Genomic DNA, 24239 nt, shown 5'->3' on the forward strand with positions numbered 1-24239 from the left:
TAGAGACGGAGTTTTGCTCTTGTTGCCCAGGCTGGAGTGCAATGGCATGATCTTGGCTCACCGCAACCTCCATCTCCCAGGTTCAAGCAATTCTCCTGCCTCAACCTCCCGAGTAGCTGGAATTACAGACATGCACCACCACCCCGGCTAATTTTGTATTTTTAGCAGAGACGGGGTTTCTCCATGTTGGTCAGGCTGGTCTTGAACTCCCGACCTCAGCAGGTGATCCACCCACCTTGGCTCCATATATATCTATATATATTTATATTTTTTTTTTTTTTGAGACGGAGTCTCGCTCTGTCGCCTAGACTGGAGTCCAGTGGTGCAATCTTGGCTCACTGCAAGCTCCGCCTCCCAGGTTGATGCCATTCTCCTGCCCCAGCCTCCTGAGTAGCTGGGACTACAGGCGCCCGCTACCATGCCCAGCTAATTTATTTGTATTTTTAGTAGAGATGTGGTTTTACCGTGTTAGCGAGGATGGTCTCCATCTCCTGACCTCGTGATCTGCCCGTCTCGGCCTCCCAAAGTGCTGGGATTACAGGCGTGAGCCACCGCGCCCGGCTGCTTGTTCTTTTTAAAAGTAATTTCTTCCTGGGCACAGTCAGGAGTTCAAGACCAGCCTGGCCAAGATGGTGAAACCCCGTCTCTACTAAAAATACAAAAAAGTAGCCAGTTGTGGTGGTGGGCGCCTGTAATCCCAGCTACTCGGGAGGTGGAGGCAGAGAACTGCTTGAAACCAGGAGGTGGAGGTTACAGTGAGCCGAGATGGTGCCACTGCATTCCAGCCTGGGCGACAGAGCGAGACTCCATCTCACACACACACACACAAAAGTAATTTCTTTTATTGCAAATTTTATCTCAGGTACAAAAAATATATAAAACATGTAAAATTTAAAGAATACTATTGCAATGATCATTATGTATCCACTACCAAATTAAGAAACAAAATGTTGGGCCAGGCGCAATGGTTCACACCTGTAGTCCCAGCATCTTGGGAGGCTGAGACAGGCAGATCACTGAAGGCTGGGTGTTGGAGACCCGCCTGGCCAACATGTGAAATCCTGTCTCTACCAAAAATATAAAAATTAGCCAGTCGTGGTGGTGGGCACCTGTAATCTCAGCTACTCAGGGGGCTGAGGCAGGAGAATTGCTTGAACCTGGGAGGTGGAGGTTGCAGTGAGCCCAGATCACGCCACTGCACTCCATCCTGGGTGACAGAGCAAGACTCCGTCTTGGGGGTGGCGGCGGTGGGGGAACAAAATGTTTGCATTTTTTTCTTCCAGAGGTAGCCTCTGTCCTGATTTTTGTGTTTATCTTTCTCTTGCTTTTTAAAATAAGCTTTATGCATGTATACATAAATTCATAAACATATAAATTCATGTACATATACATTTATACATATGTGCATAAATGTTTACAAATATATACATAAATTTGCAGACACACTCCTATATCCTAAACAGTGTATTTAGTGGTTTTTTTTTTTTTTTTTTTGAGACAGAGTCTTGCTCTGTTACCCAGGCTGGAGTGCACTGGCGCAGTCTTAGCTCACTGCTGCCTTCGCCTTCTGGGTTCAAGCGATTCTCCTGCCTCAGCCGCTGGAGTAGCTGGGATTACAGGTGACCACCACCACACCCGGCTAGTTTTTTTATTTTTAGTAGAAACCTGGTTTCTCCAGGTTGGCCAGGCTGGTCTTGAATTCCTGACCTCAGGTGGTCCATCTGCCTCGGCCTCACAAAGTGCTGGGATTACCGGTGTGAGCCACCTTTGTTTTGAATGAATAGTGTTAGAAACACAATTCTCATGCGGATAGTTAAGCAGTGTGTTTCAGTTTTGTTTTACTATTATTGAGAGTTTTTTTTTTGTTTTGAGAGCTGTGTTTTTGTTTTGTTTTGAGTTGGAGTCTGGCTCTGTCGCCCAGGCTGGGGTGCAGTGGCATGATCTCAGCTCACTGCAACCTCCTCCTCCCGGACTCAAGCAGTTCTGCCTCAGGCTTCTGAGTAGCTAGGATTACAGGCGCCCGCCACCATGCCTGGCTAATTTTTGTATTTTAAGTATAGATGGGCTTTGACCATGCTGGCCAGGCTGGTCTCAAACTCCTGACCTTAGGTGATCTGCCCACCTTGGCCTCCCAAAGTGCTGGGATTACAGGTGTGAGCCACCGTGCCCAGCCAAAGAGCTGGTTTTAAAAGGATATAAGGAATCGGTATTTATGCAGTTTGTAGGGAAAGAAAAGTCTCAATAGTATGACTAAGTTAGTTTAATTGGTTAATGTTCCACAAGGCAACAAAATCATAATATCTTTGGGATTGATTTTCTTACCAGGCTATAAAATCATAACACCTCATTAATTTCTGCAGTTAAACCCCAGAGGGCTATAAACTGTCTGCATCTTTATTAATAGTGGGTTGTTCATTAAATAAACTGTAATAACAAAGTTCTGTCCCTGAGAGCGTAGATGAAGTCCAGACATACTTATTAGAAAATGCTGGAGCTTTTTTTTTTTTTTTTTTTTTTGAGATGGAATCTCACTCTGTCACCCAGGCTGGAGTGCAGGGGCGCAATCTCGGCTCACTGCAAGCTCCGCCTCCTGGGTTCACACCATTCTCCTGCCACAGCCTCCCGAGTAGCTGGGACTACAGGCACCCGCCACCTCGCCCGGCTACTTTTTTGTATTTTTAGTAGAGACGGAGTTTCACCGTGTTAGCCAGGATGGTCTCGATCTCCTGACCTCGTGATCCGCCTGTCTTGGCCTCCTAAAGTGCTGGGATTACAGGTGTGAGCCATCGCGCCCAGTCTGAGCTTTTTTTTGAGACCGAGTTTCGCTCAGTTGCCCAGGTGGAGTGCAGTGGTGCCATCTTGGCTCACTGCAACCTCCACCTTCCAGGTTCAAGCAATTCTCCTGCCTCAGTCTCCTGAGTAGCCAAGGTTTCAGGTGTGTGCCACCATGCCCGGCTAATTTTTGTATTTTTAGTAGAGATGGGGTTTCACTATGTTGGCCAGGGTGGTCTCGAACTCCTGACCTCGTGATCCACCTTCCTCGGCCTCCCAAAGTGTTGGGATAACAGGCATGAGCCACCATGCCTGGCCTCATTTTATAATTATAAGGTCAAACTTGACTAAGGAAAGGATAGCCACTTAGATGAAGGTTTTCAAGAAAAGATGAGCTGAACAGAATGACTTCAGATCCCTTGCCTGTTTACAGGGGGCCTTTCTGAGGAAGTTTATGTGCTGTGTTATGAGTCCTAGGAAAGGGGGGTCACCTCAGTCAGGGTATCTGGAAGGTTCTAGTGGACCACGTAATGGAAAGACAACAAAAATAAGGTCAGAAGGAGTGGGCTTCTCTGCATTTTCTGCTTCTTAGCTCACCATGGCCTACCTGTAGTTAACAGGGTAGGTGAAAGCAGAACCTCTCTGTGGGGGAAGTGAGTGTCGTCTGCTGACGAAGGCTGCACGCCTTGCAGGAGAGCAGGAACTGCATCAGCATATGCTCAGGATCAAGCCAAGCCCCAGTGAGTACAGATAGGCTCTGGGCCAAGTTCTTGGAGCATTCAGTCCTCAGCTTCAAAAGCTGCTATATTCCAGTGGATTTTTTAAAAGATTGTTTTTTATAAAGGCACAAAATCCCCCACAAAAAACTGCTATACCAGCCAGGACGTTATCTCCTGAGTTACACTGCTGCAGTCTGGCCTGATTATCTGCTGCTTCTGGGGCACAGCTGGATTCTCTTTAGTTCTTCTGTGCAGGATCTTTCCTGTATCCCATATTCTCTTTTATTAATTCACTCTCCCTGTTGAAGCTCAAACTCCAGTAGCTTCTTGACAAGAATAGTTACATTTTTTGGAGACCTTGTGTGTCTGAATATTTTGTTGTTGTTGTTTAAATAGAGACGGGATTTCGCCTTGTTGGCCGGGCTGGTCCTGAACTCCTAGCTTCAAGTGAGAGGCCTGCGTTGGCCTCTCAAAATGCTTCTGAATATGTTTTGATGCTATCCTCATACTTGATTCATATTTTGACTGGTAAAAATCTTTTGGTTGGAAATAATTGTCCTACAGAGTTTTGAATTTACTGCCCCATTGTCATCTTGCTTGTGGTTTTACTGTTAAGAATTCCAAGCTGAGGGCCAGGCATGGTGGCTCACGCCTGTAATCCCAGCACTTTGGGAGGCTGCAGTGGGTGGATTGCTTAAGTCCAGAAGTTCAAGACTAGCCTGGGCAATATGGCAAAATCCCATCTCTATAAAAAATTAGCTGGGTGTGGTAGTGTGTGCTTGTAGTCCCAGCTGTTCCGGGGGCTGCAGTGGGAGGATCACTTGAGCCCAGCAGGTAGAGGCTGCAGTAAGCTGTGATCGTGCCACTGCACTCCAGCCTGGGTGACAGAGCGAGACCCTGTCTCTCTCTCTGTCTGTCTCTCTCTCTCTCTCTCTCTCTCAGACACACACACACAAACACACACACGAATTCCAAAAGCCTTTGTATGCGACCTGGTTTTTTTCGTATCTGCAAACTTATAGAATCTACACTTTGACCTCAGTGTTTTGAAATTTAAAATGAAGTGTGGGTTTACTCCATTACTTAAGTATTCAATGGGTACTTTAAATCTGGAAATACAACAACTTTTATTCTGGGGAAATTTTCTTGAAATATTTTGTTGATTCTTTTTTCTCTACTGTTTCCTGTGTAGTTTCTAAAATACCTGTGTTATTTATATGTGAATCTTTTTTACTGGTCTTCTAACTTCTTTTCTTTTTTTGGAGACAGAGTCTCGCTCTATCACCCAGGGTGGAGTGCAGTGGCGAGATCTCAGCTCACTGCAACCTCCGCCTCCTGGGTCCAAGTGATTCTCCTGCCTCAGCCTCCCAAGTAACTGGGATTATAGGCATGCGCCACCACTCACAGCTAATTTTGTATTTTTAGTAGAGACGTGTCTTTACTTACATGTCTGGCAGTTAGTACTAGCTATTAGCTGGGACCTCAACTGGAACTGTGGGTCAGAACACCTATAAATGGTCTCCTTACAGCATGGTAGCCCGAGCATTAGTGTTCCAGAGAACCAGGCAGATGGTCCGTTGCCTTCTGTGACCTGATCTTGGAAGTTGCATGGCAGAAGTTACTTAGCATCACTTCCTCTACTCTACTGGTCAACTAGTCTTTATTGTTGACCCAAATTCAAAGGTAGGACATAAATCCACCTCTCAATGGAAGAAGTGTCAAATATTTTGGACATGTTTAATTTATTTCATTTATTTATTTATTTTTGTGACAGAGTCTTGCTCTGTTGCCCAGGCTGGAGTGCAGTGGCATGATCTTGCACTGCAATCTCTCCTTCCAGGTTCAAGCAATTCTTGTGCCTCAGCCTCCCAAGTAGCTGTAATTACAGGCATGTGCCACCAGGCCCAGTTAATTTTTCGTGTATTTAGTAGAGACAGGGTTTCATAATATTGGCCAGGCTGGTCTCAAACTCCTGGCCTCAAGTGATCTGCCCACTTCGGCCTCCCAAAGTGCTGGAATAACAGGTGTGAGCCACGTCACCTAGCTCCTAGACATGTTTTAAAACCACAGTGCTCATTTATCAAATAGCAATCTCTCCCTTGTGTCCTAGCGTAGTCCTGTATACATCTCAATTAGGTACTTGTTGAAGTATTGAATTTTTCTTAACTATAGTAGAATAGGACCTAAAGTAAAGTAAAGGAGTAAGATATTTTACTTTTAGAAAACATTGTCTTGGGTTGATTAGTTTTTGTCTTTCTGTTTGTAGGATACAGCATTTAATGAAACATTTATGCTTAAGAAGTAAAAATGGCAGGCTTCCTAGACAATTTTCGTTGGCCAGAATGTGAGTGTATTGACTGGAGCGAGAGAAGAAATGCTGTGGCATCTGTTGTCGCAGGTATATTGGTAAGTGAGAAAGACAGGTTGGTGACATTTATCCCTTACCTTTTGCCCTGGAAATCAATGCCAGTTCCTTTGAACTGAGAATGGCTTTCCAGAACTATTTATTTCACTGCTGTTTTGTATAGATAATTATCAGAGTTCTAGATACTATTGCCAAGCAGAGTATGGTAGGCCCTGGATTCATTTTGACTTTGTAAACGTGTACTTAATATCTTTTCTTCAGTTTCAGTGATAATATAATTATTATAGGCAATAGCATTTTTAACTTAGTGATACAATGTATATAAGTACTTTAAGATCCTTAAAGGCTCAGGATTTAATGTAACACAAAATTATTGTTGTGACTTATTGAAGGTCAGACAACAGTGACAGTACTCTGCAGATAATAGTGACAACCTTAGGCTCCATTAGAACGGAAGCCCTGGCCGGGCGCGGTGGCTCACGCCTGTAATCCCAGCACTTTGGGAGGCCGAGGCGGGCGGATCACAAGGTCAGGAGATCGAGACCACGGTGAAACCCCGTCTCTACTAAAAATACAAAAAATTAGCTGGGCGCGGTTGTGGGCGCCTGTAGTCCCAGCTACTCGGGAGGCTGAGGCAGGAGAATGGAGTGAACCCGGGAGGCGGAGCTTGCAGTGAGCCGAGATCGCGCCACTGCACTCCAGCCTGGGCGACAGAGCGAGACTCCGTCTCAAAAAAAAAAAAAGAAAAAAAGAACTGAAGCCCTATAGCGGCTCTAGGGAAGAAATACCATCTCTGTTTCCCCAGCTGCAACACCAGGGGAATATCAGAGGAAGACAGTTGTGAAGGAAACTATTGTTTAATTTTCTTTCCATCATTTTTTTTTAACTTTTTATTATTGAAAATGACAAGCATAAAACAAAAGTAGGCAGAATGTTATAAAGGTTCCGTCTCCTCCTTTATCCCATGTGTCTATCATCCAGCTTAAAAAAAAAAACACCACTACCCCAAAATCAGGACCTGTCTTGCTGTATAATTCCATCAACCACTCCCTGGCCGCACTTTTTTTTTTTTTTTTTTTTAAAAGAGACAAGGTCTTGCTATGTTGTACAGCCACTGGAGTACAGTGGCTATTCACAGGTATGATTGTAGTGTGCTACGGCTTCAGATTCATGGTCTCAAGCAATCTTCCTGCTTCAGTCTCCCAAGTAGCTGGGACTACAGATTTTCTACACTACCATTTCTGGCTCCCACTGCATTTTTTGGAAGCAAATTTCTTTATTTGTTTACATTTTAAAAATTCATCTCTTTGAATGTACAGTTCTACACTTAAGTCCAATAGAATGAAATAAAGCAGAGCAAGAACTAACGATAATTGTGAAGCAGTCTGCTCACTGCAGCCTCTGCCTCCGACTTCCCAGGTTCAAGCAGTTCTTGTGCCTCAGCCTCCAAAGTAGCTAGGATTAGAAGCACATGCCACCATGCCCAGCTAATTTTTGTATTTGTATTTGAATTTTTTCGAGACAGAGTTTCACTCTGTCATCCAAGCTGGAGTGCAGTGGCGTGATCTCAGCTCATTGTAGCCTCCACCTCCTGGGTTCAAGCGATTCTCCTGCCTCAGCCTCCTGAGTAGGCAGGATTATGTGTGCCTGCCACCATGCCTAGTTAATTTTTGTACTTTTAGTAGAGACAAGGTTTCACCATGTTGACCAGACTGGTCTCAAATTCCTGACCTCAGGTAATTTGCCCGTGTTGGCCTCCCAAAGTGCTGGGATTACAGATGTGAGCCACGACGCCCAGCCTTGTATTTTTAGTAGAGGTGAGGTTTCACCATGATGGCCAGGCTGGTCTCGAACTCCTGACCTCAAGTGATCCACCTGCCTCGGCCTCCCAAAGTGCTGAGATTACAGGCGTGAGCCTTTGTACCCGGCCCATTTATATGATCTGTAGGACAAAAGGAATGTTAAAAAGCAGGTATTATGCTAGCAAGAGTTTCAGTGTTTCAGTGACTTGGGCTGTGTTTTAAGTTTTTTACAGGCTGGTGGATAATGATTGATGCAGCTGTGGTGTATCCTAAGCCAGAACAGTTGAACCATGCCTTTCACACATGTGGTGTATTTTCCACATTGGCTTTCTTCATGTAAGTATGATGATAATTCTGTAATCAATATGATTTTTCTAAAAATACTTTCCTGTTAATGTGCAGTGCTTTCTTGAATAACTTTTTGATTTATTTGATAGATTATTTTTTAACATGATGCATACATAATTCCCATTTTATTACGATTTTTTTTTTTAACCAAGAATGAGTGTGGGATTTGGGCATATATCTTTTTAGCACCTATAACGATTATCTTGTGATTTTTTTTTCCTCATATTTTTTAATCTGGTCAGTTACATATTTTGTCAGTTCCAAGATCTACTTTTTCGCATTTTAATACCTCTGAATATCAGGATGCATCTTGCAGTCAGTATATAATTAGTATATTTAGTATAATTAGAATTATAATTGATAACATTTTTATTTCTTGTCAGTATTAAAATTAATGGTGTATCTTAAAACTCATGGCCTCTGAGATTTAATGAAACACGTTACATTTCTGTGTTTTTTAGTAGTGAATCGTCCATAGGTGTTGTAGTACACTCAACTTTTACCTTGCAGTATTATTATTATTTTTTTAATGTGCTACTTGACTGTGTTTGCCAGTGTTTGAGGAAAAGGCAAGATTGATCTCAAAGAGATTTGTTTGTAGCTTTTATTTAAATTATTTTTAAGTTTATGTTACCTCATTTCATAAAACTAGGAAGCTTTTTATGGATGTCTTTTAACAATTAAAAAATATTAAACATTAAGATTACATCATTTCCTTATACTGTCAGGAGGTTTTATTATTATTGTTTTTTTTTGAGACAGAGTCTTACTCTGTTGTTTGGGCTGGACCGCAGTGGCGCAATCTCAGTTCACTGCAACCTCTGCCTCCTGGGTTCAAGTGCTTCTCCTGCCCCAGCCTCCCAAGTAGCTGGGATTACAGGTGCCTGCTACTACGCCCAGCTAATATTTTGCATTTTTAGTAGAGACGGTGGTTTCACTGTGTTGGCCAGGCTGGCATTGAACTCCTGACCTTGTGATTCACCCGCCTTGGCCTCTCAAAGTGCTGGAATTACAGGTGTAAGCCACCACACCTGGCCAGGAGTTTAAAAAGGTTATATTATGGGAATTGGAACTACTTATATCCATTGTGACTGCTAAAAAAAGGAAATTCCTGCTACTAATTAATGTACCTTGCTCTAACAAAAATGAAAGGGGAAGCTGAATAAAGTGGGCATATTACATAAACTACATTTTCTCTGAGCTTAAGGAATGGATCATAGAAAATCACTTGACTTTTAACACAAGGAGAAACTGTTTAACTCTTGATAATAATGAGAACCTTGAAATGGGATAGCAGTGAGTCATTCATGTATAAATGTGAAATAGACAAAGAAACCAGAAAACTGGCCCCTCTTGTATAATCTCTGCAGACAAGTGATAGAAATCTCTTAAAATAAGTGTGTTTTCTGGGTGTACTTTATGAAAAATAAGACTAATGTAACATTTCTATCCACTAGCATTTTTATTAGGTTAAAAGATGTTAAATTATTCGTATATTGATTTTAGTTATGAAATAATCTGTTTTCTAAGTGATATATAAATATTTGAGTATTTTAACAGCAAATACTGAAATTCATTTAATGATTTTGTACTGTTCTAGGATAAATGCTGTATCCAATGCTCAGGTGAGAGGTGATAGCTATGAAAGCGGCTGTTTAGGAAGAACAGGTAAAGATACTTTGAGCTGTTAATGTGTGTTAACAAAATAGAAATTTGTCACCAGAAAAAAAGCCTCTCTTGTGAGTCTTTATTCAGGACTGGTGATGATTATATGGAATATTTTTTATTTGCTTTAGAAACAAGTTTTAGTGTTATTCAAATCCTTAAGAAAGTAAGTTATTGCTAGAAGTTATTATTTTTGTCATGTTACACTGCCCATGATATAGATAAAAAATGTTGCTATTCAGATGGATCTTGGACTCCAGTGCTAATGATGGATTTATTCTTATCCCAGTTGTTGACCAATAATGCTACTTACAAGATGGCTGACTGTGATTATTAACGGAAAATAATGAACACATTAGGGGATCGAACCTAGGACTACAGTGTCTTTACATTCACTTCTGATCACCTGAGTAGCCACCCACAGACTGCAACAAAATTGTTCAGAAGAAAGATGCTATTTGTCTACACATAAATTAGTTTTTTTAGTTTGAATTCATTTGAATTATCATCCCTTTTTTTTTTTTCAGACGGAATTTTGCTTTTCTTGCCCAGGCTGGAGTGCAGTGGTGCGTTTTTGGCTCACCGCAACCTCCACCTCCTGGGTTCAAGCGATTCTCCTGCCTCAGCCTCCAGAGTAACTGGGATTACAGGCATGCGCCACCATGCCTGCCTAGTTTTGTAGGTTTAGTAGAGATGGGGTTTCTACATGTTGATCAGGTGATCTGCCCACCTTGGCCTCCCAAAGTGCTAGGATTACAGGAGTGAGCCACTGTGCCTGGCCCAATTGTGTTTTTTAAAAATTTACGGCCGGGCATGGTAGCTCACACCTGTAATTCCAGCACTTCGGGAGGCTGAGACGGGTGGATCACCTAAGGTCAGGAGTTTAAGACCAGCTTCGCCAACATGGAGAAACCCCGTCTCTACTTAAAAAAAAATACAAAATTAGCCAGGCATGTTGACTCACTTCCGTAGTCCCAGCTACTTGGGAGACTGAGGCAAGAGAATCGCTTGTACCCGGGAGGCGGAGGTTGCAGTGAGCCAAGATCACCTCATTGCACTCCAGCCTGGGTAACAAGAGCGAAACTCTGTCTCAAAAACAAACAAACAAAAAAATTTACATTATAATATGAAGAAATTAAGGTACAGTGGGCTTAAATAATGTGTCCAAAGTCACAGAGCAAGTAAGTGGTAGAGCCAGGATTGAACACTCCAGAGCCCATGCTCTTAGCCACCATGCTGTACTTGTTTCCCATCTAGAACCATTTGGTCACTTTGTCTGGTTTGGTACCATGTGTATATTTTTTCTTTTTGTCAGCTTAACTGAATATAATTTAAGTATAATATAATTCACTATTATTTTATGAAATTTTTTTGAGATAGAGTCTCTCTGTCCCCCAGGCTGGAGTGCAGTGGCACAATCTTGGCTCACTGCAGCCTCCACAGCCTGGGACTCAAGTGATCCTCCCACCTCAGTTTCTCAAGCAGTTGTGATTATAGGGACATGCCATCACGCCCAGCTAATTTATTTATTTTTTGTAGAGACAGGGTTTTACCATGTGGTTCAGGCTGGTCTTGATCTCCTGGCCTCAAGCTATCCACCTGTCCTCAAGTTATCAGCTTCCCAAAGTGCTGGGATTACAGGCATGAGCCACCACGCCTGACCAGAATCCACCAATTTAAAGTGTACAGTTTGATGAGTTTGAACAAATGTGTACAGTTATAGTTGTGTAACTACCACTACAATCATGATATAGAACACCAAAAAGTTCCTTCATACCCCTTTTTATAGTTAATCCCCTTCCCCTCACCTCCTGGTCACCACTGATATACTTTCTATGACGGTAGCTTTGCCTTTTCTGCTCTTTCATATAAATGGGATCATATGGTAAGTATCATAGCCTTTTAAACCAAATAAAGCAGCTGTGAAGAGCTTAGCTTGCTTTTCTACTTGGCGTCTTATTTTTTTAATTTTGTATGTATTTTTTTTGAGATGGAGTCTTACTCTGTCACCCAGGCTGGAGTGCAGTAGTGTAATCTCAGCTCACTGCATCATCCGCCTCCCAGGCTCCAGCAATTCTTCTGCCTCAGCCTCTTGAGTAGCTGGGATTACAGGTGCCCGCCACCACGCTTGGCTAATTTTTGTATTTTTAGTAGAAACTGGGTTTCACCATGTTGGCCAGGCTGGTCTTGAACTCCTGACCTCAGGTGATCCACCCGCCTTGGCCTCCCAAAGTGCTGGGATTACAGGCATGCCCAGCCTTCTACCTGATACTTTAATGCTGATGTAGATTTTATAACCTCACTTCTACTGGAATCCATGGAGAATTCGCGAGAGGATATAATGACAAATGACAGATGAACCTAAGTTTAAAGTGTGTGTGTGTATGTGCATGCAATTGCGCTCACTTTTTAGCATATCCTGTGTGTCAGCCTCAGCAGTAATGTCAGGAATGAGGGAAGGTAAAGAAAAAATAATATATATTAGCAAGTGAAGATGTTGTATGTAGAGCATACAATAATGTACTCCATTTTTCTTTAAAGAATATTCCACGGACATTGCTGTGAATTATGTTACTATTATCTTTTTTTGAGACAGGGTCTTGCTCTGTCACCCAGGCTAGGGTGCAGTGGTGTGATCATAGCGCAGAAAAGCCTGGAACTCCTGGGCTCAAGCAGTCCTCCCCCTTCAGCCTCCAGAATAGTTGGGATTACCCGTGTAAGCCACTGTGGCTGGCCACTATTACCCGTTTTTTATAGGAAGTTTCATTGTAACTTATCCAAAGTTTTTTAACTTAAAAGTGGAACCTGTATTTGTCTTTGGTCTGTCTGGTTCCCAGGCCTATCGTTTTTACCCTCACTAAGTGATTATTCTGTGGTATTCCCTATTCTGTTAAAATTGACAGTGCAGTTTATATATTGTGCATATAGTGCAGTTTCTGTCTAGTGCTTCAGAAATTAAGGACAAACTGTCTTAGAGTCATGCCCAGGTGTTGCTACTCTTTAGCTTTTGTACTCCTTAAGTGGTTTATTTGTAAACCATCTCTATTTAGTTCCCAGAGGAATTAATAGGAAAGTATCAAAATAATAAATATACTATAAATGAAACAGGTAAATAAAACCATAAAAAGGAACCAGAACTAGGTAGAAAAATGATCGTTGTACTTAGAACCTGGGACAAGATGGATGCTTTTAATTGTCATGAACCTTAGCTCAGAGCTTCCTTGTAGCCAGAGCAAACGAGAAAATATTATAGTTTTATTTTTTTGCTAAACAAAAGCATACTTCTTTTTCTTTTTTTTCTCTTTTTGTTAATATGCCGTCAGACGTACTTATTTTTCAAGAGAAACTTTTTTCTTGTTTAATTCTATTAGAAAGTTTAATGTGGCCGGGCGCGGTGGCTCAAGCCTGTAATCCCAGCACTTTGGGAGGCCGAGGCGGGCGGATCACAAGGTCAGGAGATCGAGACCACAGTGAAACCCCGTCTCTACTAAAAATACAAAAAATTAGCCGGGCGCGGTGGCGGGCGCCTGTAGTCCTAGCTACTCAGGAGGCTGAGGCAGGAGAATGGCGGGAACCCGGGAGGCGGAGCTTGCAGTGAGCCGAGATCGCGCCACTGCACTCCAGCCTGGGCAACAGCGTGAGACTCCGTCTCAAAAAAAAAAAAAAAAAAAAAAAAAAAAAAAAGAAAGTTTAATGTATATAGCTATAAATAAAGGACGTGATGGAAAATAATTGTAAGGATTTTTTTTTTTTTTTTTTTTGGCGGGGGAAACAGAGTTTTGCTTTGTTATGCAGGCCAGAGTGCAGTGGCAGGATCTCGGCTCACTGCAATCTCTGCCTCTCAGGTTCAAGCAATTCTCTTGCCTCAGCTTCTTGAATGGCTGGGACTACAGGCACCTGCCACCACGCCCAATTGATTTTTTGTTCTTTTAGTAGAGATGGGGTTTTACCATGTTGCCAAGGTTGGTCTCGAACTGCTGAGCTCAGGCAATCCGCCCACCTTGGCCTCCCAAATTTCTAGGATTACAGGTGTGAGCTACTGTGCCCGGCCTTTAAGGATTTTTAATAGTTCCTTTTATTCACATTAGATAAAAGCTATAATTGAATATAATTTAGAGATTGTATTTCTCCAAAGCATTAAACATTACTGTTTTTATTTCTGGAGATCTGCTTAGTATTGTAATAAAATTTAGATAATATAGAGATCTGTTTCTCTCAAATATCAGCTGTTCTAACCATCATGAATTTTGATCAGTGTTTCCTCCTTATCTAGTGTCTAAAATGAATCTATTCAGTGGTAACGAAATATTTGCAACTGAGGCAAATTTAGTTTTCTATTATGGAAGTTGGCTAGGATTTTATTTTTACTTCAGTGGAGCTTTGTTCCCCTTGCAGAGGTGATGGGGCTGTCAGTATACCTGTGAACAGGGTCTGGTGCAAGTGTTAACCTGCTTTCCTAAAAATGTGTTGAATCTACTCAGGTGTCCAGATGATTACATTATTGACATCTAGAATTTTGTTCAATACAGGGTTGAAGAGATGCTTCTGATTTTGAAGTTTTCATGAATATGTGGTACAGATTGGCTGCCTCAGCAATAAACAAGCCTGAATATACTCTAAAGAATGGCCATTATTTGTACTATATTGCGTAATGGTGTGATTATAGAAGCTTATTATTGATTAAAAAGGGACATATTAGTCCTTCTTCATTTGACGTCTCTCATTCCTTTGTGATGATGGCTATCCCGAATGCATATGCTACTTTTAATAGGGCAGTTATTTTGATAATATATACAGCAGCGTAATTTTTTAGTTAGGGCATTCATTTCTCTAGTCAGTAAAAAGGTAACTTACTTTTTTTCCTTTTCCATGTATGGTTTAACTTCTTTTAGTTTTTTTTTTTTTTTTTTTAATCATCATTCATTTAACTTAGAGCAGATTTATATAAATATATGACTATCGGCCGGGCGCGGTGGCTCAAGCCTGTAATCCCAGCACTTTGGGAGGCCGAGACGGGCGGATCACGAGGTCAGGAGTTCGAGACCATCCTGGCTAACACGGTGAAACCCCGTCTCTACTAAAAAATACAAAAAACTAGCCGGGCGAGGTGGCGGGCGCCTGTAGTCCCGGCTACTCGGGAGGCTGAGGCAGGAGAATGGCGTAAAAACCCGGGAGGCAGAGCTTGCAGTGAGCTGAGATCCGGCCACTGCACTCCAGCCTGGGCGACACAGCGAGACTCCGTCTCAAAAAAAATAAATAAATAAATAAATAAATATATGACTATCTTTGATATGCATAATACATATAAGGCTAACAGGGCTTCTAGTGTTATGTATTCCTAAGACGTTATAGGGCTGTAAAAATGAACAAAATCATAAGCCTCTTCTCCACACAGGTGCTCGAGTTTGGCTTTTCATTGGTTTCATGTTGATGTTTGGGTCACTTATTGCTTCCATGTGGATTCTTTTTGGTGCATATGTTACCCAAAGTAAGTATTCTTCCTGTATTTTATAGGAGAGATTCAGATATGTCTTTTATATTTGGCTAACTCTACCTTGAGTACAATTTAGTATCATTACTCAGTTAGATTGAAGATATTACTCTGTGTGAAGATACATGAGTTGTTTAATAAAACTTGTCAGTGGGAACACAGTGCAGTAGGATAGCTCTGGTTAGGAAATCCAAGCCACTGACAAAGCCGGTACCTCTCAGCCATCTCCAGACTTTCTGCTTTCCTTCCTTACCTTAGGATAGCCAGGATTTTATGCTAGAGGCCCATTTACTGGGAGTTGCAGTAGAACAAGTGAGAAACCAGTACAGGTGTACAGTCCCTTATATATAATTCTAAAATCCACAAAATGCTGAAAATCAAGTTATTTATAACTAGTTTGGCAGCAAAACCTGACCTAAACTGACACAGGGCTCACTGTTTTTTTAATCCCATTTAGTGTCAGTATTCAAATGTTTTGTTGTAGGAATGAAAATAGATGTATTAGGTTATAGGATGCTTGTCCATACCCAGCTGGCAGTGCTATGCAGTATATGTGCTTTGCCTTACTGTTCTTAAATCTGAAGAATTCTGAATCCCAAAATATATCTTGCCCCAGGGATTTCAGATAAGGGGCATAGACCCCTTATCTGATAATCTATGGATTATCAGTAATCTTTCTTTTCATAAACACCTTCTTTGTCCAACCTAATCCTGTACTTTTTTTTTTTTGGAGATAGAGTCTCACTCTATTGCCCAGGGTGGAGTGCAGTGGTGTGATCTTGGCTCTTTGCAACCTCCACTTCCCAGGTTCAAGTAATTCGCCTGTCTCAGCCTCCCAAGTAGCTGGGATTAGAGGTGCGTGCCACTATGCCCAGCTAATTTTTGTATTTTTTTTTAGTAGAGACAGGGTTTTACCATGTTTTCCAGGCTGGTCTCAAACTCCTGACCTCAAGTGATCCACCCATATTGGCCTCCCAAACTGCTGGGATTACAGGTGTGAGCCACCGCACCCAGCCAAACCTGTTATTTTAAGTCACGGGTACAGGGGGAGTTTTTTAAGGGCAAGACTGAAGATATATATGTGTACCCTTCATACAGAAACAGTTGATGGAGTGGGATGAACTCTTATTACACCATACTGAGTTTTCTGGATGTGCCAGGTGCCATAGCTTTTCATTCACAGTAGTGTTGAAAAACAGAACCCAGCTTCAGAAGTGTCTCTGGAAGCGTTGGAAGACTGTTTCACTGGCCGTCTTCCTTTGCTCCAAAGACAGGAGTCAGAGAACACAATTTATTCATCCTCTGACTCCTCTGCCTCTGGAATCTCTTTGTCAGCCTTCTTTGCTTAACTGTCACATCTCCTTGTCCTGACTCACAGCTGATTTTTGAATACTTTTGATAGTATCATTTAAGTCTCATAGTTTGATCAGTGTAAGATCTTTGGAATACCTTTGTTTTTGCTTTGTCTTTCACTTGGTACAAAATAAGTCACATTACAAGAGGACAGTGGTTGGCTTAAATAACATTGGTCACCAGCTGTGTCTGAAATGTGTTTTTTAGTTAATTAAAAATACTACTAGAGTACATAGTTCTGGTATGAAGCGTATCTGAAGGAAAATGCTTTTTTAAAAATAGCTTCATCGAGATGTAATTTGCATGCCATATAATTCAGCCATTTAAAATATGCAGTTGAATGTTTTCAGTATTTTCACAGAATTATGCTACCATCACCACAATCCAATTTGAGAATATTTTTATCACCACCATACCCACTAGCAGTCACTCCCCATTACTCCTTCCCATAGCCCTAGGCAGCCACTAATGTACTTTCTGTCTCTATAGATATATCTATTTCATACACATGGAATCTTATCGGAAACTGTTTTTTTGAGACAGAGCCTTGCTCTGTTGCCCAGGCTGGAGTGTGGTGGCATGATCTTGGCTCACTGCAACCTCTCCCTCCCAGGTTCAAGCAATTCTCCTTTCTCAGCCTCCTGGGTAGCTGGGATTTCAGGTGCATGCCAACACGCCCGGATAATTTTTGTGTTTTTAATAGAGATGGGATTTTACCATATTGGTCAGGCTGGTCTCGAATTTCTGACCTCAGGTGATCCACCCACCTCAGCCTCCCAAGGTGCTGGGATTACAGGCATGAGCCACTGTACCCAGCCAGAAAGTGTGTTTATTTTTTGTTTTTTTTTTTCTTTCTGAGACAGAGTTTTGCTCTGTCGCCCAGGCTGAAGTGCAGTGGTGCGATCTTGGCTCACTGCAAACTCTACTTCCCAGGTTCCCGCCATTCTCCTGCCTCAGCCTCCCGAGTGGCTGGGGCTACAGGCGCCCGCCACCATACCCAGCTAAGTTTTTGTATTTTTAGTAGAGACAGGGTTTCACCATGTTAGCCAGGATGGTCTCAATCTCCTGACCTCATGATCCACCCACCTCAGCCTCCCAAAGTGCTGGGATTACAGGCATGAGCCACTGTGCCCCGCCAAAAGTGTGTTTTAAACTCATTTTATCCCTGACTAAGAAGGGTGGGCTGCTGTCACTGATTTTCTTAAAAGGTCTCCATAGTTATGTTAAAGAAAAACTTTAGATAAATTAACAATTTGAGCAAAGAATGATTCATGAATTGGGCAGGACCCAGAACGAAGAAGAGGTTCAGAGAGCTTCACCCAGCAGCATTTGCATGCTGTAGGCTGAACACAAAGCAAAGACAAGAAATTTTTAGATTGTCTATAGCTATGTTTGTCTTATTTGTGCATGGTCTCATCAGTTGGCTGCTTGGGATTGGCTAAAGCTTAGCTGTTTGTGATTGACTAAAATTCAGCTATTTATTACAAAAATATAACCCTAGGTTTCAGTTTGTTTACATAAGTTAGGTTGCAGGGGGTGGGGTCACACAGGAACTCAGAGTGGGGAGATAGCCTCAGGTTAATGGCCACCTGCTTATTTACTTTAGCACTTGAAGTGATCCATGAACTTTACAGTTTCTATAGTGAAAATAGGAATAAATTGCCATTTCTCTAAGGTATGTAGGGAAATATTGTTTGTAAAGGCTATACTCTCGTTGAGTGTATCTTTTTTTTTTTTTTTTTTTGAGACGCGTTTCACTCTTCTCGCCCAGGCTGTAGTGCAATGGCATAGTCTTGGCTCACTGCAATCTCTGCCTCCTGGGTTCAAGCGATTCTCCTGCCTCAGCTTCCCGAATAGCTGGGATTATAGCCATCTGCCACCACTCCCAGCTAATTTTTTGTATTTTTAGTAGAGATGGGGTTTCACCATGTTGGCCAAGCTGGTCTTGAAGTCCTGACCTCAGACGATCCACCTGCCTTGGCCTCCCAAAGTGTTGGGATTACAGGCATGAACCTGTAATTCCCAGTCAATTGTATCTTAATATTTAAAGAACTAGTACATATTGATAAATTTCTTGGTTGTGAATTTCATCTTTCTATTTCAACAGCTTTACTAATTTAAATATACTTTTTTTTTTTTTTTAAGATGGAGTTTCGCCCTGTCGTCCAGGGTAGAGTGCAGTGGTGCAGTCTTGGCCCACTGCAACCTCTGCCTCCTGGGTTCAAGTGATTCCCCTGTCTCAGTCTCCCAAGTAGCTGGGATTACAGCCATCCACCACCATGCCCGGCTAATTTTGTATTTTTAGTAGAGACAGGGTTTCACCATGTTGGCCAGGCTAGTCTCAAACTCCTGACCTCAAGTGATCCACCCACCTTGGCCTCCCAGAATGCTAGGATTACAAGCGTGAGTCACCACGCCCAGCCTAAATATTCTTTTTTATTTGTAAAGTGAATATGACTTTATTTCAGAGAGCATTTCTAGGGCATGTTTCCAGTCTTTTATTGTGCAGATTTGCTTGAACTATTAATATTCATAATGATAGCCAACTTTTATATATTACTTTATAGGCTAGATATTGTTCTAACACTATATAGAGTCACTCATCTAATTCTTACACTCTGGAGTAGGTGCTATTACAATGCCTGTTTTACAGGTGAGGAAATGAAGATATACTGAGGTTAAATAATTTGTCCAAGGTCATACATTTAGTCATTGGTGTAGATAGGATTCAAACCTGGGTCTGGCTCAAATTTGGAGCTCTTAACCATGGTGTTCTTTGTTTGCTATGATATCAAGAGCTCAGAATTGAACCAGTTTCTTCATCCTCTCCAGTATTTTTTAATCAACATTTATAGTTTTACAAAAGTTAATCATCTACAAAAATTTAAGTAGTTTCCATTTTGTTTCTTTTCTCTTCCTATAAAGATAGTAACCATTTCCTCCAGGATAGATTCAGTGAGAGAGAATAATGGTAAATTATAACTGTGTTATTTATATCTGACATGTTTGCATAATAAAACTCCTGGATTGAGAGCCAGGCACTGTGGTGTGTGCCTGTAGTCCCAGCCACATGGGAGGCTGAGGCAGGAGGATCACTTGAGCCCAGGAGTTTGGACTGTAGTTTGCTATGATAGTGCCTGTCAGTAGCTGCTGCACTCCAGTCTGGGCAATGTAGTGAGGCCCCATTTCTTTAAAAACAAACACAAAAACTTCTTGAATTCATGAAAGAAAATAAATTAACAGACTGTTTAAAAGTCAAGAATTTAACTTGTATATTTTTACGATTTTGTATTTCATTGTTGGCCATAGGAGGCAAAGGAACAAGTTACTGCTTCCTCAGCAGTTTTGATGTAGCTAGAACCAGCAATTACTTTAGACTAAAAGAAAACTTGATTAAGTTCATTGACTTTTATCCAGAGTAAGAGCAGTCCTTTGCTTTGGGGGAATTAAATTGGCATTTTCTTCTTTCAGTGTCATTATAGATGTCTTAGAGTTAATGAATAATAGTGTTATGTTGTAATATACAAAATGTATCATTATGAATGGTATTGATACTTTATTAGTGACGTTTGCCTATATAACCTTCTAATCTGTTTTACTTTATGTATGTAGATACTGATGTTTATCCGGGTCTAGCTGTGTTTTTTCAAAATGCACTTATATTTTTTAGGTAAGTTGCCTAATTTTTTAACTACACCTGTAACATTTACAGAAATGTCAGCTTAATTAAGGCAGCATATACATGAAACACATATAAATCCCATGGACTGGTTACAATGATAGAACTTCTTTTAAAGGGTGAGAATTCCACTGTTACATAAGAGCAGACAGGCCTTTTAAATAGGGGTCTTGCTGTGTATCAAGACTTTAGCTGGATCCTTTATATATTTTACCTTTTAAATTCCCATTTAGACCAAGTGCAGTGGCTCATGCCTGTAATCCCAGCACTTTGGGAGGCTGAGGTGGGTGGATTGCTTGAGCCTAGGAGTTTAAGACCAGCTTGGGCAACATGGCAAAACCCTGTCTCTACAAAAAAATAGGAAAATTATCTGGTTGTGATGATGTACAGTGCCAGCTGCTCAAGAGGCTGAGGTGGGAGAACTGCTTGAGCCCAGGAGGTTGAGGCTGCAGTGAGGCAAGATTGCACCACTGTACTCCAGCCTGGGCAATAGAGTGAGACCCTGTCTCAAAAATAAAATAAAATAAATAAATGAATAAATAAATTCCCATTTAATTATTTTAAATATATGTCAGGTGTTATTCCCATTTTATTTATTTTTATTTTCATTTATTTATTTATTTTTGAGATGGAGTCTCACCCTGTAGCCCAAGCTGGAGTGCAGTGGAACAATCTCGGCTCACTGCAACCTCTGCCTCAGGGCTCAAGCGAATGATTCCCGTGCCTCAGCCTCCTAAGTAGCTGGGACTACAGGTGCACACCACCACGCCCAGCTAATTTTTTGTATTTTAGTAGAGACGGGGTTTCACCATATTGCCCAGGGTGGCCTCGAACTCCTGAGCTCAGACGATTTGCCTGCCTTGGCCTCCCAAAGTGCTGGGATTATAGGTGAGAGCCACTGCACCCAGCGTTATTCCCATTTTATAGATGAGGAAATAAAGTTTAGAGCTTGCTTTAGGATGCCTAGCTAGTAATTGAGAAGCTGGGATTTGAATCCAGACTGCTGCTTCCATAGCCTGTGTTTTGTTAAAAAACATATCAGACCCGTTGTTTCTCTTAACTAGCCTTTTGAAAAAAAAAAAAAAATTAACGACAACAACAGGTAAAGTACCTTTATTAAGAAAAAAGGAAAAACCAGAATTAATACATAGTGGCCAGGCGTGGTGGCTCATGCCTGTAATCCCAGCACTTTGGGAGGCTGAGGCAGGTGGATCACCTGAGGTCAGGGGTTCGAGACCAGCCTGGCCAACATGGTGAAACCCCATCTCTAATAAAAATACAAAAATTAGCCGGGCATGGTGGTGCATGACTGTAATCCCAGCTACTCAGAAGGCTGAGGCAGGAGAATCACTTGAACTCGGGAGGCGGGGGTTGGAGTGAGTCAAGATAGTGCCACTGCATTTCAGCCTGGGTGACAGAGCTGTATCAAAAATAATAATAAAAATTAATACATGGTATGCATGTTATATACAAAACCTGTTGGGAAATTGTGTTTTCTGAATGCCTTTTTAAGAAAACTTAAGTGGAAAAATAAACCAATATTAAAAGTATTTTTTAGGAGCAATCTTCTAAAAATATCCCCCAAATGAAAGTCCATATTCTATGATTTTTAGAATGAATGTCTTTTTTTTGAGGCGGGGGGGCTGGATTCTCGCTCTGTTGCCCAGGCTGGTGTGCAGTGGTGCAATCTCAGCTTAGCGTAATCTCTGCCTCCCAAGTTCAAGCAATTCTCGTGCCTCAGCCTCTCAAGTAGCTGGGATTACAGGCACGCACTGCCACACCCAGCTAATTTTTGTATTTTTAGTAGAGATGGGGCTTTGCCATGTTGACCAGGCTGGTCTCGAACTTCTGACCTCAAGTGATCTGCCGGCCTCAGCCTCCCAACATGGTAGGATTACAGGTGTGAACCACTATGCCCAGCCTAGAATGAATGTCTTTTAATGTCAACATAGGATATTTAGGTATTTATTTATAAAATTTTATCTGCCTCTGTCCCCACCCCCCATAAATCATTAAGTAAATTCTAAGCCTTGAAAAACTTTGTTTTTGTCACTGGTTTTAAGTAATTTGATTATGATGTACTGTGGTCTAGTTTTCTTCATATTCCTTTCACTTGGTGTATATTGAGTTTCTTGGATCTGTGGGTTTATAGTTCATCAACAAATCTAGATTCTTTTCAGCCATTATTTCTTCAAGCATTTTTTGTATCCACTCCACCCTTCTTCTGGGATTTCAGTTGCATGTTATAACAGACTGCTTAAAGTTGTCTCACAGCTCGCTAATGGTCAGATTTTTTTTTCCTCTTTGTGTTTCAGTTTGGATAGTTTCTATTGTTACATTTTAAAATTAATCTCTGCTGGGCATGGTGGCTCACGCCTGTAATCCCAGCACTTTGGGAGGCCAAGACGGGTGGATCACTTGAGGTCAGGAGTTCGAGACCAGCCTGGCCAACATGGTGAAACCTCATCTCTACTAAAAATACAGACATTAGCTGGGCGTGGTGGTGCATGCTTGTAACAGCTCTTCGGAAGGCTGAGGCTGGAGAATCACTTGAACCCAGGAGGCTGAGGTTGCAGTGAGCTAAGATCGCACCATTGCTGAGCAACAGAACGAGAATGAGACTTCATCTCAAAAAAAAAAAAAAAATTAATTACTCTCTACTTCTGCAGTGTCTAATCTATGCCATCCAATGATTTTTTTCATCTCAGACGTTGTATTTTCTGTCTCTAGAAGCTTGATTGGGTCTTTAGAAATATTTCTGATGTCTTTCTTTAACATGCTCATGCCCTCTTCCACCTTCTTGAACACACAGAGTATATTTATAGCTATCTCAGGGTCCTTGTCCAATTGTCTGTGTCATTTCTGCATCTGCTTCTATTGATTTTTTTCTGCTTCTGTTTGCTCTTCATTTTGGACCTATTTTCCCTTATTTGGTGCTTTGCATACAATTTGTTGGGACTGGATCTTTGTTAGTCCTTTAAATGTTTTTGAGCTTTGTTTTGGGATGCAGTTAGGTGACTCAGAAACAGTTTGGTCCTTTTATGTCTTTTAAGCTTTGTTATAGGCAGGACCAGAGCAGCTATAGCCCAGGACTGATTTGTCCACTTACTAAGGCAGTCATACCAGTACTTTGAGTGTTTCCACGGTCTGATGCTTCGTGTATTCCAAGGTTTCTCTACTCGACTTGTGAGAATGTGAACTCTCTTCCAGCCTTGTGGTAGCTGTGGGATGTGTTCTTTCCAGTGGTTCTTTCCTTCACTTGGGTAGTTTCCTCTTATGTATAGACTGATCAATACTCAGCCACAGACTCAAGGAGCACCCCCTGCAGATCTCCTGCGTTCCCTCTGTGTGGCTGTCTGTATGCTGCGTGGCAAACTGTAGCCATGTGGTCTCCCCCAACTCTCAGACCACCCTGCTCTACCTGGATTTCTCCTTATGGCCTTGACATTCTGGTTTTGAAAGATGTTTGGCAGTTTCTGCTTTCTTACGTGCTGTCAGTCACATGTCTTTGGCATGTGACTGACAGCCTTCTGGTGATATAAGTTATTATGAAGACATTTGAGGCAATCTTTATAGATTAAGTTTAAGGTCAGATTCAACACTTTGTGGTGGTAGATGAATCCACTTAAATGACTGTTGGATGAACAGAAACCTTGTATGCTCAGGTGGACATAGCTGACAGCCATGTCAACTATGTGCTCTGCCCAGAGGCTGGCAAGTTATCAGGCAGCCTGTGTGCTTCCTCTGAGCTGGACCTGTTCTAAGCTCTGGGGTACAGCCTCTTTTATTTACATCTCTGGTCACTCCTCTGTTTCCCTTGCAAGCTGATCCTCCACTCCATGCCTACTACCTTTTGAAGTCTCTTAAAGCTCTGTTCTTGGCCTTAAGAAACTCCTTGTTATTTTTCTGTCTCTGGGTGAACTCATGTATACTTAGGACTCCAGTTATTGCTTATATGCCAGTGAGTCACAGATGTCCCTTTCCAGGCCTAAACCATATATCCAGATTCCTACTTCACATCCCTTCCTGGGTTGCTGACAATTCA

The 24239-nt window shown here is 41.7% G+C and overlaps 1 protein-coding gene across 3 annotated transcripts in view; it reads left to right on the plus strand.

Moving 5' to 3' along the window:
- The window catches only part of TMEM50B (transmembrane protein 50B), a 33592-nt gene that overhangs the window by 3633 nt on the left and 5720 nt on the right, over nt 1-24239 (plus strand). Inside the window, exons 2-7 of one of the 3 annotated variants that reach the window (XM_050786006.1) lie at nt 3365-3512; nt 5758-5897; nt 7882-7994; nt 9607-9674; nt 15067-15159; nt 20128-20185. In XM_050786006.1, the coding sequence (XP_050641963.1) occupies nt 5799-5897; nt 7882-7994; nt 9607-9674; nt 15067-15159; nt 20128-20185 (431 nt within the window). In that variant the 5' untranslated portion in view covers nt 3365-3512; nt 5758-5798. The remainder of the gene's footprint in view (nt 1-3364; nt 3513-5757; nt 5898-7881; nt 7995-9606; nt 9675-15066; nt 15160-20127; nt 20186-24239) is intronic. The other 2 variants (XM_050786004.1, XM_050786003.1) reach the window with 2 other exon arrangements.

This window comes from Macaca thibetana, chromosome 3 (genome assembly GCF_024542745.1).
Source record: "Macaca thibetana thibetana isolate TM-01 chromosome 3, ASM2454274v1, whole genome shotgun sequence".
Taxonomy (NCBI): Eukaryota; Metazoa; Chordata; class Mammalia; order Primates; family Cercopithecidae; genus Macaca; species Macaca thibetana.